At 51.1% G+C, this 14813-nt stretch overlaps 1 protein-coding gene across 1 annotated transcript; it reads right to left on the bottom strand.

Moving 5' to 3' along the window:
- Positions 1-13879: 13879 nt before the first annotated feature.
- On the bottom strand, positions 13880-14575 carry LOC124663693 (NFX1-type zinc finger-containing protein 1-like). Its single transcript, XM_047201368.1, has 3 exons — positions 14567-14575; positions 14411-14486; positions 13880-14325 (listed from the first exon to the last, which is right to left on the bottom strand). Exons 1-3 carry the CDS (start codon positions 14573-14575, stop codon positions 13880-13882), a joined length of 531 nt encoding a protein of 176 aa, XP_047057324.1.
- Between the last annotated feature and the right edge of the window lie 238 nt (positions 14576-14813).

Raw genomic sequence — 14813 nt, 5'->3', positions numbered from 1 at the left:
TAGTACTTTGCAAGTAATTTGGTAAAAATACTCAAATGACATGAGAAAGCGATGAACTTGTCTTTCTTGACTGCAAGATTATGCAGGCAAGGTCTTCGGTACACAATAACTCCAAATTCTGAAATAGCATCATCGTCCGGTAAGGACAATGTTTAAAAGATTGGCAAGGATGCAATAATGCATAAGTATGAGATGCAATCGTTCTAAGCGTGACCTAACCCCGATGATTTAGGAATAGTGAGTGGTAATGATTAATTCAGGGTGTGTTGCTCTTTTTAGAGTGATTTACAAACAAGGTTCTTATTCAGGGTTATGTTATTTTAGAATCATAAGCAGATGGTAAAATGGATAGTAAGAATCATACACACCCAGGAATAGTAGTTGTATAATAAGTAAAGAGCATTTGATAATTTTAAGTCCTATAGTACATGGTTGATGATTACTTATTATATTCTTCAAAAGAATAACTTTTGAAGAACATGTTCTTTAATAAAGAACAAGTATGACAATTAGGTTTGTGGAGTTCTATGGTTAACTATGGTTCTAATTGGTTTCTGGAGTAAGAATTAGATGGATCACAACAATGTTGGATTCATTAACACCTAGGGCTTGTAAGGTTGAGTTAAGCCTAGGAATTCTAAGCAATTGTTTATACATGGCTGCTATCAAGGTTGGTTCATCTAGCTGGTGATAGCTAGCTAGGGTTTATAGGTCCTATAAGGCAGTGTTGATGATGATTCTTTATCTTCTTCAAAAGAATAACTTTTGAAGAATATACTTCTTAAGGAATAAGAAGTATTACTATTAGGTTTGAGGTTGTCTAGGGTTTCCTATTGGATCTATTAAGTAAATAATGGTTGGCTCCTAGATAGGATGGTTCATAAGTATCTCACACTAATAGGGTTTAGTGGAATATGGTTAGGTAATGCTCAAGAGTTGGTATAGTTGTTCATGAGGATCATCACATTAGTGTGATGCTAAATAGGTATGAGCAAGGTTGATAATCTTTATGCTAGGAACTAGGGTTTAGACTTAATTGACCCTATTTGATTATCTAGGTTTGATGGTTATGTATAAATGGAATACTAATTTGGTAGTGATAGGGTTCTACATTTTATGTGGACATATGGATATGTCTTTAGTTGCTAATTATGGATCTATGCTTGAGAATAAAGTACCATGGTTACATGTTATAATCTAGGGTTTAGGTTATAAAAGCCATTTAGGGTTCACATGAAATAGTGGAACTAGGTTCTAAATGGCCTTAGGGTTTTAGGATTACACATGAAATGACGAGTTCCTAGTTTTTTACCATATGGGACTAGGGTTGCATAATTACTATTTAATTTATAAGTTAATAACTTCATTAATAAAGTTGAAGTTATTAATAACTTCAAAATAAAATAATATTAAATTTGGCTTTTTATCATTTTTAAATAATTTACTAATTAGGCTAATTATTAATTAGGGTTTAAATTTTCTCTAATAAAGATTTAACAAAATAACAAATAAAGAAAATTAGTTTTAATGTTTTCTTTATTTACTTAATGGTTTTTATTTAATTTGAAAAGTTTTACTATTTATTGAATTTTAATTGAATTTGGAATTAAAAGAAAATGCTTAAATAATAAGTATAAAATAATTAAATTTTTATTAAAAATAAAAATTTCATTTTATATTTTTATTGGGTAGAGTTTATTTTTAGGAACATTTTAATATCTCATTTATATTTTTCTGAGTTAAAATGGATTTTATAAACATTTACAAAGTTTCAGTATTTATTTAATTTAAATTTTAAATCGAAATCTACTAAACCTACCCAGACAGAGCACACCCACAGTCAATGACTGGTGGGGTCTGTCCACCTCACCCGCCACGTGGGATTTGACCGAGTCAAAATCGCCATGGTGGCGAGGAGGTCTCTGGCCGGCGGGAACTGGCGATGGTCGCCGGCGCTAGGGCGTTCCCGCGCCCGCGTGGAGGCTCTGGTTAGATGCGCGGCGCCATAGCGAACCTAAGGGTGGCGGCGCCGCCCCGATACGGTCACCGGAGCTTGGCCGGCGGCGTGGTTCTGCGGCGGCGGGCACGGGTTCCCGACGCGGTGACGCTACGGCGAGCTATTAAGCGAGGCGAGCATGCCATTCGGTAGAGGAGCTCACCGCGGTTCCGACGGGCGTGTCGGCGAGGCTGGCGGTGGTCTACATCGACGGCGAGCGTCGGTGTCTGATGGTGACCGGCGGGGAAACGATGTCCCGATTCGTCGGGTGTAGGGATTCACGGCAAGCACGCGTTGACGAGGGGCTTTCTGGTGACGAGGCGAAGCTCCCGAGCTTCACGGCGCGGCTCGAAGGCGCTCCAATCGACGGCGACGAGAATCGGCCGGTGAGCTAGGGTTTGGGAATTTTCGGAGAGGAAGCAGAGAAAAAGGGGAATGGCTCCTTAGGGTTCCTAGCGGCGGCGCGACGGTTCTTATAGACGTTCGGGGGCGGCGGCGAGTATCTTGGCGCGGCCGAGCGAGGAGAGCTCGACAGCGAGCTGCTTGCCAGAACGGAGGAAGACGATGACTCCCTCCGTTCGTGAAATATCTGGCGAGGGGTATGTTTGGGCTGGGCTGGTGCCGGGCTTAGTTCTTGGGCCTGGTCGTTGGTTGTTGCTGGACTGTGATGGCCTGCCAGGCAAGGTAAGCTCCTCTCCTCTCTTCTTTTATTTTTTTTCCAATTCTTTTCTGTTTTATTTTCTATTTTCAATTTCATCTTTGAATTCAAATTTTACTTGCAGGTTCCTTATGATGTTGCTTCATTAAGATGTAGTGCTATGGATATTACACCACTCTTTTATTTAAAACAAGTATTTTATGTTTGATTACATTGCATTCATGTGGTTTATTCAAAATAGCAATTAGACAAGAGTTTATATCCTCATTTTACTTTTCTATTTTCTCATGAATCAAATCCTTTGGAATGATTAGAGTTAATATTTTGAACTCAAGGTATTTCATAGATTGTTATTAGTGCTTGGTTTTTATTTGAGGAATTTGTCACTTGCACATAATTTTATGTGAGCACTTGCTTGTTAAGGTCTTGTAAGTTTTATTATAATCCTATTTCAAGGTTAGTACTATTATCATATTTTAATAGCACCTTGAAATATTGATACTACTTTAATCATAGTTTGGTCTAGTTATAATAATAAGTAGTTGATCACTACTCATGGGTTTTAATTATATGATTTAGCACTAGGTTAATCTTAGGTTCAATAATTGAAGCCTAAGATTTAGTTTGTGAGCAATTCTAAGGTTCTAATGATATTCCTTGGGATGTTACAGTATGATGGGCCGAGCTTGGGCCAGTGCTAGGCCGTGGTGCTGGACTGCACCATGGGCTGCTGGTGGGCTACACGGCCAGGTGAGCCAGGTAAGGTTTTTCTTCCTCCCTTTAATTTTTCTGTTTTTCTTTTCTATTTTGTTTTCTGGTTTTAATTCACATTTTTTATTAGTTTCTATTGGCAGGTATTTTTAATTTGAATTTTATTATGACTAACTAAGGGAGCATTGTATCATTAAATTATTCTTAAACATTCATTTTTTATAGGTGGGCTTTATTGCAAAATAGCAAATAGACATGAATTTATGTTCTTATTTTTATTGCATGTCTTTCTTGTGACTCAATATATTTGAATTATTAGAGTTAATAATATCAACTCATATTATCTACGAGGTTGTTATTAAGATTTGTTTTCTATTTGAAGAATCAATCACTTGCATATTATTTCATGTGAGCACTTATTGATTAAGGTTTTATAGGGTTGATGATAACCCAATTTCAAGGTTAGCATTAGTGTTATGGTCTATTAATACTTTGATTTGCCTAGAGTAATTCTACTCTCATCATGGTTTGATCTTAATTACAATGATAAGTGGTTGATCACCACACATGGTTTAATTATAGGACTTAGCATTAGGTGGCTCTTATGTTTTATAATTGAAACATTGGATTTAATTTAATGAACCATTAGGGTTCTAATTATATTTACCTAATGGATGTTGGTTTGAATCTCACGTATGGCATGGGTTTATATTATGATCACCATAGTGATACATAAACTAGAGTTGAAATATAATTCTAGTTTATAGAGTTGAGATGTCACCATATTGCATTTGCTAGGTTTTAATCTCCCCTAACCAAGGTAATATGGTTACTTGCTTAGTTGTTTATGTTCCCCTTTAATTACTAAGGGCTTGAGAATTGGTTTCATCTTATACCAATTGACCTCTATTATTTCCTCAATTAATCATTAAAGTAACTGAAGTAGTTATGTTTCTTTTTATAGTTAACTTTGGTCATATGAATAGATGGCTTCTCACCATATTAAGTATGGAGTTTTACTCTAAGGTTTTCTTAGGTTCTTTAATTTATATAGATGTGGTAGGATTCTACTTATGATCACCAAGTGATTCACTAGTCAAGGTTGGAATATAGGCTTAGGGTGGCTTATTAATTACCTCCCTATGATTTCATGTGATGAAGGATATATACTTATCCTTTTAGGGTTTATCCTCATTACCACAAGAACCTGATCATGGATTAGGCATGATCAACTTGTTCTTAATATATCTACCTCAAGTTCTTAGGGTTTATGATCATCACTCAATTTATAATGACCAAGGTTTGGCTTCCTAAGGTATCTCTCATTAAATGGATTTCTCACTTTTATTCTATTATCTTGAGTGTAACACCTTAACTTGGGCTCTCTTATAAAGGAATGGTTTGTTCTAATGTTTATGGTGTACTCACCATATCTCAATAAATATTAAGTCTAAAACTCCACTTGGCTATCTTGGTTGAATTAATCTCCTCCTTACTTTATCAATTCATGGATATGGTATTATTCCATGTGATATTAGGTTATCTCACCACTTCAAGGGAAATGGTTTACAACCTAATACTTTAGTTCAAAGGTTGTCCTTTGTTCATTACTAGGTAAGGCTAGGTTTAGAATAAATGGTCTCTCTCATATGGGAAGGCTTGAATAATACTGTAGGGTTCCTCTTGAAGATGATGTTGTGATCATATGGATGTTTATATCCAAGGTTTGCCTCAAGGTTTGTCATTGCTTCCCTAAATAAAATAGGACTCTCACCTCTTTAGGTTTGATGTAAAACTATTTGGAATAGAGAAGAATATATATATTTCTAGAGTTGATCTCCTTGTCATGTTTCCAAGAATGAAGTAAAATGAATACCATGAGGTTCATGGTAGGATCATGGGTTAGTTTAAGACATGGAGAAGATGAGTGAAGAATAGTTTCTCCAATTATTGTTACTTGATTTCCAAATGGATTGATGTTCAGAGGTTATGGCAAGGAATTCAATGTTATGATCTTTAATAAGATCCAGTAATTGTTCCTTGATTCATATGTTCTTGTGTTGGTTTTAATTCCATTTGCTAACCCCTTACATCTAATCATCTCTACCCAAAACAAGATTTTATCAAAGTCACATTGAGGTTTATAGCACTTGACTTGATGAGCTACTTCAATTCCACCAAGGTCAAGTGAAACTTCAGTTACTGTGACTATTTTACTTTAAAGCGCGAAAATTCCCCAGATTTTCTATGCATGAATGCAATGCACACATCTGTTTCCTCTATTTTTGTAACCCCATTACCTGGGATATTACAACGCGGCCTCGCAGAGATCACAGCCACCTCCACCGCCCCTCTCTCCCTATACCTTCTCCGGTGCCCTCTCCTCCTCCATCACCATCTTTGCGCAGCCTGCAGACCACGTGGGCGAAGAAGGCAGAGGATGCGGAGCAGATGGAGGGGGGCGTGGGTGGCTGGTACGAGGCCGCCGACGGCTGGTACAAGGCCGCAGAGGAGGCGCCCGATCCCGGGAGGAATGTGGCGTGGCTCATGTCCCACCACGCCGCCGAGGAGGAGGCTGACGCCGTCCACCACCGCGAGATGGCGAAGATGAATGCCGCCATCGAGGAGCGTCTCGCCGAGCTCACGCGCGAGAGCAGGGATCACGAGGCCTCCGTCCGGGCCGGTCGCCATCGTCTAGGCGACCTTATCGGGCGGAAGAATGAGCTTATCGCCTAGGAGGCTGCCCGCCACCTCCCGCAGATGCCCTCCCCCGACCGGCGCGCCCATGAGGCGGGTGAGGAGGTGGAGCTAGGCCAGTAAGAGGGTAGCGTCGTCAACCGGGGAACAAGAAGGCCCGGGACGCCGGTCTCGTCCACCTCAAGGCACGGGAAGTTGTGGAACGCGCTGCCGCGCGCGAGCGCAAGCTGAGCGGCAAGCGCACCATCACGCCGGAGGAGACCGAGCGCGCCCGCACCCTCGCAGCGAGGACGGACAGGAGGAGGATGACCACGGAGGAACGTCGGAGGAAGGCCGCCGGCAGGCCACCCAGCTGTGGAATCCTCACGCATAGAGGGCACCGACGTCGAGTGAAATCCACGGCCTCCGCGGCGAGTCCTAGGTAGTAGTATTAAGAAAAAATGTAATCTATTTGATTTTAATGCAAAATGAAATATTAGCCTATGACACGCGGGCTAGGGGAGGACTAGGGGAGGACACGAGCGGCTACTCGAACGAGTCCCAGATTTAAGTCGGCTTTGGGTCTTCCCAGACACCGCGGCCATCCGGTTTTGGGATGCGTCTGCGCGCTGGGCCATGTTTTTTGTCTGATTCGACCATCCGAACACGCGGACTCAGGATTGAGCTTCAGTGACTTTGCCAGCCCACAAAGTCACTAACTTTGTGTCACTTACAAGTGAGACAATGTAGAACCCTTTATTATATGTGCCCCATATTACCCCACTTGTAAGTGACACGGGCTGGTAAAGTCACTCAAGCTCAATCCGCGGACTCATAATGAATCGCCCCGTTGGCGAGGGATGAAACCTTTGAGACCTTGACTGGCCCGGAGAAAAATTCTATGGGAGAGGGCCGTATAGTCTCTCTCGTGAGGCCCCTCCTCAGAATTAGCCACGTATCACTTAATACACATCTTAATGCAGATCTACATATTACTAATCAGGATTCTGGATACAACCCAGTACGCGCATCTGTGTCGAGTGTTTGTACGCATACTGTTGAGTAACATATTGTATAGATATAGGTCCCCGTGTTTTCTCAGGGTTGTACCTGTAATTGTACATGTGTCCGCCTATATATATACGAGCAGCCGGCTCTATTGGTGCTGTGCAATCTCCAATACCCTTCTCTACATGGTATCAGAGACCCTTCGGGTCCTGACCTAGCCGCCGCCCCTCCTCCTCCTTAGGGCGCCGCCGCCCCTCCCCAACCCTAGCCGCCGCCCTCCTCCTCTAGGGCGCCGCCGGCCCCCCCCACCCCCACCGCTTCCGCCATCCACCCTAGCCGCCGCCCTCCTCTCTAGGCGCCGCCGGCCCTCCCCACTTCCAACCCTAGCCGCCGCCCTTTTCATCTAGGGCGCCGCCGGCCCTCCCCACCGCCACCGCTTCCGCCATGGCGCGCTTCGACTCATCCTCCGGCTCCGGCAGCAGCAACCCCTTCGCCGGCCCCTCCGTCGCCGTCATCCGCGACATCCCCATCGCCGAGCGCGTGCCGCTGAAGCTCTCCACCACCGCTGCCAACTTCTTCCCGTGGAAGACGTACTTTGGGCTGCTCTTCCGCGAGTATGATCTCCTTGATCACGTCGACGGCACCATCGACCTCCTCGCCATGCCGCACGACCCCGAGTGGCTCGCCATCGACGCCACCATCATCCGCCGGTTCTACCGGACCGTCTCCAACGACATCTTCCGCACTCGTCGTCCGCGACGGCGACTCCGCCCACACGGTCCGGGATAAGATCACCGGCCTCTTCACCGACAACAAAATCCAGGCGGGTCACCTTCCTCCAACAGGAGTTCTTCGGCACCCACCGAACGACTCGTCTCTTGATGACTACGCCCTCAAGCCGAAGAGCCTCTCCGATGAGCTCCGTGACTTGGAGTTCCCGATCGATGACAAGATCATGCTCTCCACCCTGTCGGCGGGTCTCGGCGAGGATCTCAGCAACGCCGCCTCCAACCTCACGCTCCTCACCACGCCCACCTTCGAGCGAGGCCGTGGCGTACCTGCGCCTCGAGGAGCGCCGCCTCAAGCACCTCCGGGCTCGGGCGGCCCACACCGCTCGCGCGCCGGCTTCTCCCGCGGCGCCCAGACTCCCGCGCCCCGCGCCCCTGCGCCTCGCCCCCTGGGTCCGCCGTCGGGTTTCCCCGCCGCCGCCCCGCCGCCCGGTCAGACCGGTCACCAGGCCGGCCAGACCGGCCACTGGACCGGGCCCGCTGGCGCCCCGGCCGGCCAGACCGGTCCCAGGACCGGCCAGCCGGCTCCTCCTGGTGGTGGCCGCCGTGGCCGTCGTCGCCGTGGCGGTGGCAACGGTGGCGGCAACGGTGGCGCCAATGCCGCCGCCCCGCGCCTCGTCCCCCGCAGGTACCGCCCCTCCGCCATGGACTGCCTGTCACAACCCGTGGACGGGGGTTGTACACGCCTACTCCATGCATGTGCCGCGCGCCCCCTACCCGGGCATTATGGGGCCGCGTCCGGCCTCCCACCAGGGCGTTCTACGCGGCGCCCCGGCCTGCCCCGGCCTACGCCGCCCCTCCGGGTGCGACCCCGTGGGATCCCGCGCTCCCGACCGCCCTCCCGGAGCGCCCCTCTCGCTGGGGGCGTATGGTGGCGGTGGCGATTGGTTCATGGACACCGGCGCTTCCGCGCATATGGCGGCGCATCCCGGTAACCTCTCCTTTTCCACACCCGCTTCCACTTCTTCTCGCATCATCGTTGGCAACGGTCATGCTCTTCCTATTACTCACTGCTCGGTTCTGTCTCTTTTCCTTCCACCTCCACTCCCCTCTCTCTCCATAATGTTCTCGTTTCTCCCGACTTGATCAAAAACCTTGTTTCTGTTAAATCTTTACGTCGTGATAACCACGTGATCTGTGGAATTTGACGCTTTTGGTTTCTCTTGTCAAGGATGGTCGTACCCGGATGCTCCTCCACCGATGTGACAGCCCCGGCGATCTCTACCCCGTTGGCGCGGCCTCCACCACCACCGGCCGTCCACTCGCCCTCTCCGCCGGTGTCGACCTTTGGCACGCCCGTCTTGGCCATCCTAGCTCCGCCACTCTGCGTCAAATAATGCAAGGATTCTCCTTTACTTGTAATAAAACGGATGCCCACTCTTGTGCAGGCATGTCGTCTAGGCAAACATGTTCGCCTTCCGTTTAGTTCGTCCTCCACGAGCCGCATCTTTCCCTTTCAACTCATTCATAGTGATGTATGGACCTCGCCGGTTCCGAGTAACTCTGGTTATAATTATTATCTTGTGCTTCTTGATGATTACTCGCATTTTGTATGGACTTTTCCACTTCGCACGTAAGTCAGATGTTGCCACCACCCTCACCGCCTTCTTCGCGTTCGTCTCCACTCAGTTTGGTCGCCCCATTCACGCTTTCCAGACCGACAACGGCAAGGAGTTCGACAACATCACCATTCGCTCACTTCTCGCCACCCACGGCACCATCTTCCGCCTCACGTGTCCATACACTTCCTCACAGAATGGCCGTGCCGAACGGATGCTTCGTACCCTCAACGACTGCGTCCGCACCCTTCTGTTCCATGCCTCCATGCCCCCGCGATTCTGGCCGGATGCCCTTGCGACGGCGACTCTCCTCGTCAACATCCGCCCGTGTCGTGTGCGTTGGTCCTACACGCCGCATCATCTCCTTTACGGTGCGCCGCCCACCTATGATGACCTCCGCATCTTCGGCTGCCGGTGTTTTCCTAACACCGCTGCCACCGCCGCGCATAAGCTTGCGCCGCGCTCCCTCCCTTGTGTGTTTCTCGGCTACCCCGCCAACACCAAGGGTTACCGCTGTTACGACCCGGTCTCTCATCGTGTCATCACTTCCCGGCACGTGTACTTTGACGAGTTGGTTTTTCCGTTTCAGCGGGGACTCATGGCGACACCTCCGACGACGCTCCTGGCGCCCGCCTGGCCCTTCTCGCGGCCGCGCGCGGGACAACCGACCGCGGTGGCCCCCCGGCGCCGGCCCCGCCTGGTCCCTCGGCGTCCCCGGCGCCCGCTGGCCCCTCCGCGGCCGCGCGCCGACGCCGACCGCGGTGGCCTCCCCGCCTGGACCCTCGGCGTCCGCACCGCCGCGGCGCCCCGTCGCCCCGTCGCCGGCCGGCGCCCTCGCCCGCCGGCGCCTCCGTCGCTCGCGGCGCCCTCGCCCGCGGCGCGCCCGTCGCCTGCGGCGCCCTCGCCTCGCGGCGCCATCGCCCGCGACGTCCGAGGCGTCCCCGGTGCCCCCGTCGCCCGCGGCGGCCGCCTCTTCGCCGGCTGCCTCGCCACCCGTCGCGCTGCGGTTCCCGAGCCCATGCTCACCGGCCGCCGCGCAGGCGTGCGGCGGCCGTCTACACGCTACCCCGCCGACCCGGCATGTCCGCGCGGCTTCTCCGTCATCGCGTCGCCTTCCGGGCCGGCGGCAACAAGCATATTGCCGCACGACGGCGGCGTCCCCTCCACCGGCCCGACTCGGACCGTCGCCGGCCTGTCCGGTCATCGTGCCGGCCGGACCGGCTCTCCCACCGGCTCGGCGACCGCTCCTTCGCCGGTGCCCACCTCGGCTCGCGCTGCCTTGCGTGACCCGCATTGGCGTGCCGCCATGCAGGGAGGAGTACGACGCGCTTCGGCGCAATAGGACCCGGGAGCTCGTTCCCCGGCCCCTCGCGCCAATGTCATCTCCGGCAAATGGGTCTTCAAGCACAAGCTCGGCTCCGACGGTACTCTCGAGCGCTACAAGGCGCGCTGGGTGGTGCGCGGCTTTTGGCGACGCGCGCGGCGTCGACTTCACGGATACGTTTGCCCCGGTTGTCAAACCGGGCACGATCCGCACGCGTGCCGCACCTCGCCGCGTCTCGTGCGTGGCCCGTGCATCGAGATAGACGTCTCCAACGCCTTCCTTCATGGCCATCTGCAGGAACGGGTGTACCGTCGGCAACCCACCGGCTTCGTCGACCCCGAGCGCCCCGATGACGTGTGCTTGCTCTCTCGGTCCCTCGTATGGACCGAAGCGGCGCCCCGCGCCCGGTACCGGCGCATCGCCGGCTTCCTCGCATCGGCTGGGCTTCCGCTCCACGCGTTCCGATGCGTCCCTCGTTTGTCTACCGGACCGGCAACGACATGGCATACCCGCTGGCTGTACGTCGACGACATCATTCTCGACGGCCTCCACCGCTGGTCTTCTTCGACAGCTCACCGACCGCCTTCGCGCCGAGTTCGCGTTGAAGGATCTTGGCCCGCTTCACTACTTCCTCGGCATCGAGGTTGTCCGACGTGCGGACGGGTTCTTCCTCCATCGGCGGAAGTATGCCCACGAGCTTCTCGAGCGTGCTTCGGGATGCTTAACTGCAACCTCGCGCCTACTCCCGTCGACACGAAGGCCAAGCTTTCCGCCGGTGATGGGTCGCCGGCGTCCGACGCGCCGTTCTATCGCTCCATCGTCGGTGCCCTTCGGCACTTGACACCGACGCGACCGGAGCTCCGGTACGCCGTGCGGCAGGTGTGCTTGCATATGCATGCTCCTCGGGATGCTCATTGGGCCGCGGTGAAGCGGATTCTCCGCTACGTCCGCGGTACCATGGGCTACGGCTTGACATTGCATGCTTCGCCCTCGACGTCGACCCGACCTTGTCGCCTACTCGACGCGGACCGGGCGGGTTGCCCGGATACGCGCCGCTCCACCAGCGGCTACTCGTGTCTACCTCGGCTCGTCGCTTGTTTCTTGGTCCTCCAAGAGGCAGCCCACCGTGTCCCGCCCCAGTGCTGAGGCCGAGCACCGCGCCGTGGCCAACGCCGTGGCTGAGTGCACATGGCTCCGTCGGCTTCTGTCCGAGCTATCTTGTCCTGTTGACAAGGCTACGGTGGTTTTCTCGCGACAACGTGTCGGTTGTCTACCTCTCCCGCCAACCCCGTTCATCATCGGCGCACCAAGCACATCGAGCTGGATATCCACTTTGTTCGTGAGCAAGTTGCCCTCGGTCACGTTCGAGTTCTTCACGTACCGACGTCTCAGCAATTTGCCGATATCATGACGAAGGGATTGCCATCCACGACTTTTCACCGAGTTTCGCTCCGGTCCTGTGTGTCGGTGCCGACCCTTCGATCGCGGGGGTGTTGAGTAACATATTGTATAGATATAGGTCCCCGTGTTTTCTCAGGGTTGTACCTGTAATTGTACATGTGTCCGCCTATATATATACGAGCAGCCGGCCCTATTGGTGCTGTGCAATCTCCAATACCCTTCTCTACACATACTCCACATGGCACACCAGATGCAATGCCCCGCCGTCATCGACGAGGGCCTCGCTTTGGATGTCCGCCGCCGTAGCGACCTCTCCCTGCTCCTGTGATGATAAGTCGAGAATGAAGAGATCGTCGCGCTTTTCCCTTCGTTTGACCATGCCGTCGTACGCCCTCTCGGAAGCGGCGGCGAGGGGCCAAGCCGACTAGTCACTACCTTCTCCGTTCGGCCGAATACATAGGGAAAAGCTACGGTAAAGCCAGCCTCGGCGGAGAAGCAATCTCGCGTGTGGGGAGGTCGTCATGGCCGCATGCTCGCGAGAAACGCTGGATCGAGGATCAGAACAGATTTTTTCGGCGAGCATCTCATCACCGGTAGAGGTGGCCACGACGGTTGCGGCCCGCGGTACCGTCAGAGTACTAGAAGAAGGTCACTGTCGTCGTTATAAATTTATAATCAATGGGATGCCAGAAGAACCATCCTTCTCCTGGTCACCAGCACTCCAAGGACGTCAATTGTGAAGGGAGCGGAGACGAAAACCGATGCCGGTGAGGTCGTGTTCCTAATTTCTGGATCATGATATTATGGCTTAATTCCGTTAGCATAACGTGCAAACGGATTTCACGGTCATGTGAATATGTGATATGATGCAAAGGATAGTACAGTGTACAAACACGTATGGGGATGTGATTAGTACGTACACAATAAGCCAACTAGAGCATTGATGGTGCTTTGAGATGTGTATTCACGATTAGGTGGCAAAATCTTAGGAGGGGAGAGGCTATACAGCCCTCTCCCAGAGAATTTTTCTCCGACTGGCCCAGTCCAAAAGTACTTCTTTTTTTCCTAGGCCAGCCAGAAACGGTTTCTTTCTTCTTGTCAGGCTGCAGCCCGGAGCAAAAAGGAAATAAAAAAACATGACATCTTGCGGCCCGTGCTTCGCCATCCGAGCCGCTGCTTCTTCTCCGAATTCCCAACTGCTCCACCTTCTCCAGATCAAGCGTTGCCGTCCGAGACGCTTCTCCTCCCAATTGCTCGCATTCTCGGCTAGTCGGCTGCATGTCTGGTACTCTGGTAGTACTATACTAGAGGGAGGAGATGGCCAATTCTTAGTTTAGTCAGCCCCATAAGTAAACCAAGGTAGGTAAAGGCGAAGACTCCCAGCTGGCAATTCATAGCAGAAAGCAGCGGCTCATACTGAACCCTGTTGAAATGGTAAGTTCGTCTAGAATGATCTTTAAATTCTGCAGTAGAGTAGGATCAGCTGGCAGGACAAGTAAGGTGTCATCGACATATTGGATCACACGAAAGTCATCAGCAGAGTTAACATGCACGGGGCACTGGACTAGTCCCTGGCTCATAGCATCAAATCTTAAGTAATTAAACCACGCTGCAGCCGTCATGTTACAGAGCAAAGTGAAACATCACTGTACGAAAAGTAAATTGGCAACAACGCCGAAGCAGAGCATGAACAAAATACTGAAATACACACGCTCCGGTGGAATCTTGTAGAATGGAGTGAATCCATGGCTATTGGACTCAGAATGGCCTTCCGTAGTAGCAGCCGTATCCCAGCGGCACCACGGGCTCGCCGTAGCCGTAGCCATAGCCGTAGCCGTGGCTGTAGTAGTGGCAGCTGGGCAGGCCGCAGGGGCTGGAGTAGCAGCCCGGCGTGCAGGACATCTTGCAGCACGCGTCTTGGCAAGCCTTCCCGCAGTCGTCGCACTTGTCCTTGCAATCCTTCTCGCACTTTTCCTTGCAAGCCTTCTCGCAGGTCTTGCAGAGCTTCTCGCACCGCTCCTTGCAAGCCTTCTCGCAGGCCTCCTGGCAGGGGGTCTTCTTCTCCTTGGGCTTGTCGTCCTCCACGCTGACGATGTCCGCGGCGAAGCACGCCTTCCTGAGCTGTTGCACGATGCGTACCGGGTCCACGGCGCCGACCACCGTCACTGTGTTCTTCTCTGGGTCGCTGGCGATGGACTTGATCCCTGGACAATACACACATTTTGTAAAGAAGGGTGGAGAGAGGGTTGCAACTGCAGAACAGCTATAGAGATGAAGGAAGAGAAATACCCTTGAGCTTGGCGACAGTTGCGAAGATCTCGCTCGTGCTCTTCGTGCAGATGAGATCAGCTCTTATAACTATTTTCTGCAGGTAAGTCACATATGTTCAGTACACCTTTAAATGTGTTCATCTGAAAGTCTCCAAAAGACAGAGAACCAAATTACCTTCGACATTGTGGGCTAGCTAGCTTGGGCACTCTTTGACTATGGGGTCGACGGAGACTCTTGAGTGTATAGAGCAAGACGTTGTCTGAAGCAGTGAGATTTACGAAACCTGTCTGGTTCCCCCCGCCTATATATACTGTATTTCGTAAGCCAGCTCACCTACTGCCCCACATTGGTTGGGACCCCTTCTATCACCCTTACAAAACCGGTCTGATTAGCCCGTATATTCAGTACATTACACTGTTTG

This window comes from Lolium rigidum, chromosome 6 (assembly GCF_022539505.1).
Source record: "Lolium rigidum isolate FL_2022 chromosome 6, APGP_CSIRO_Lrig_0.1, whole genome shotgun sequence".
Lineage (NCBI taxonomy): Eukaryota > Viridiplantae > Streptophyta > Magnoliopsida > Poales > Poaceae > Lolium > Lolium rigidum.
This window is presented reverse-complemented; position numbering and strand designations above follow the sequence as displayed.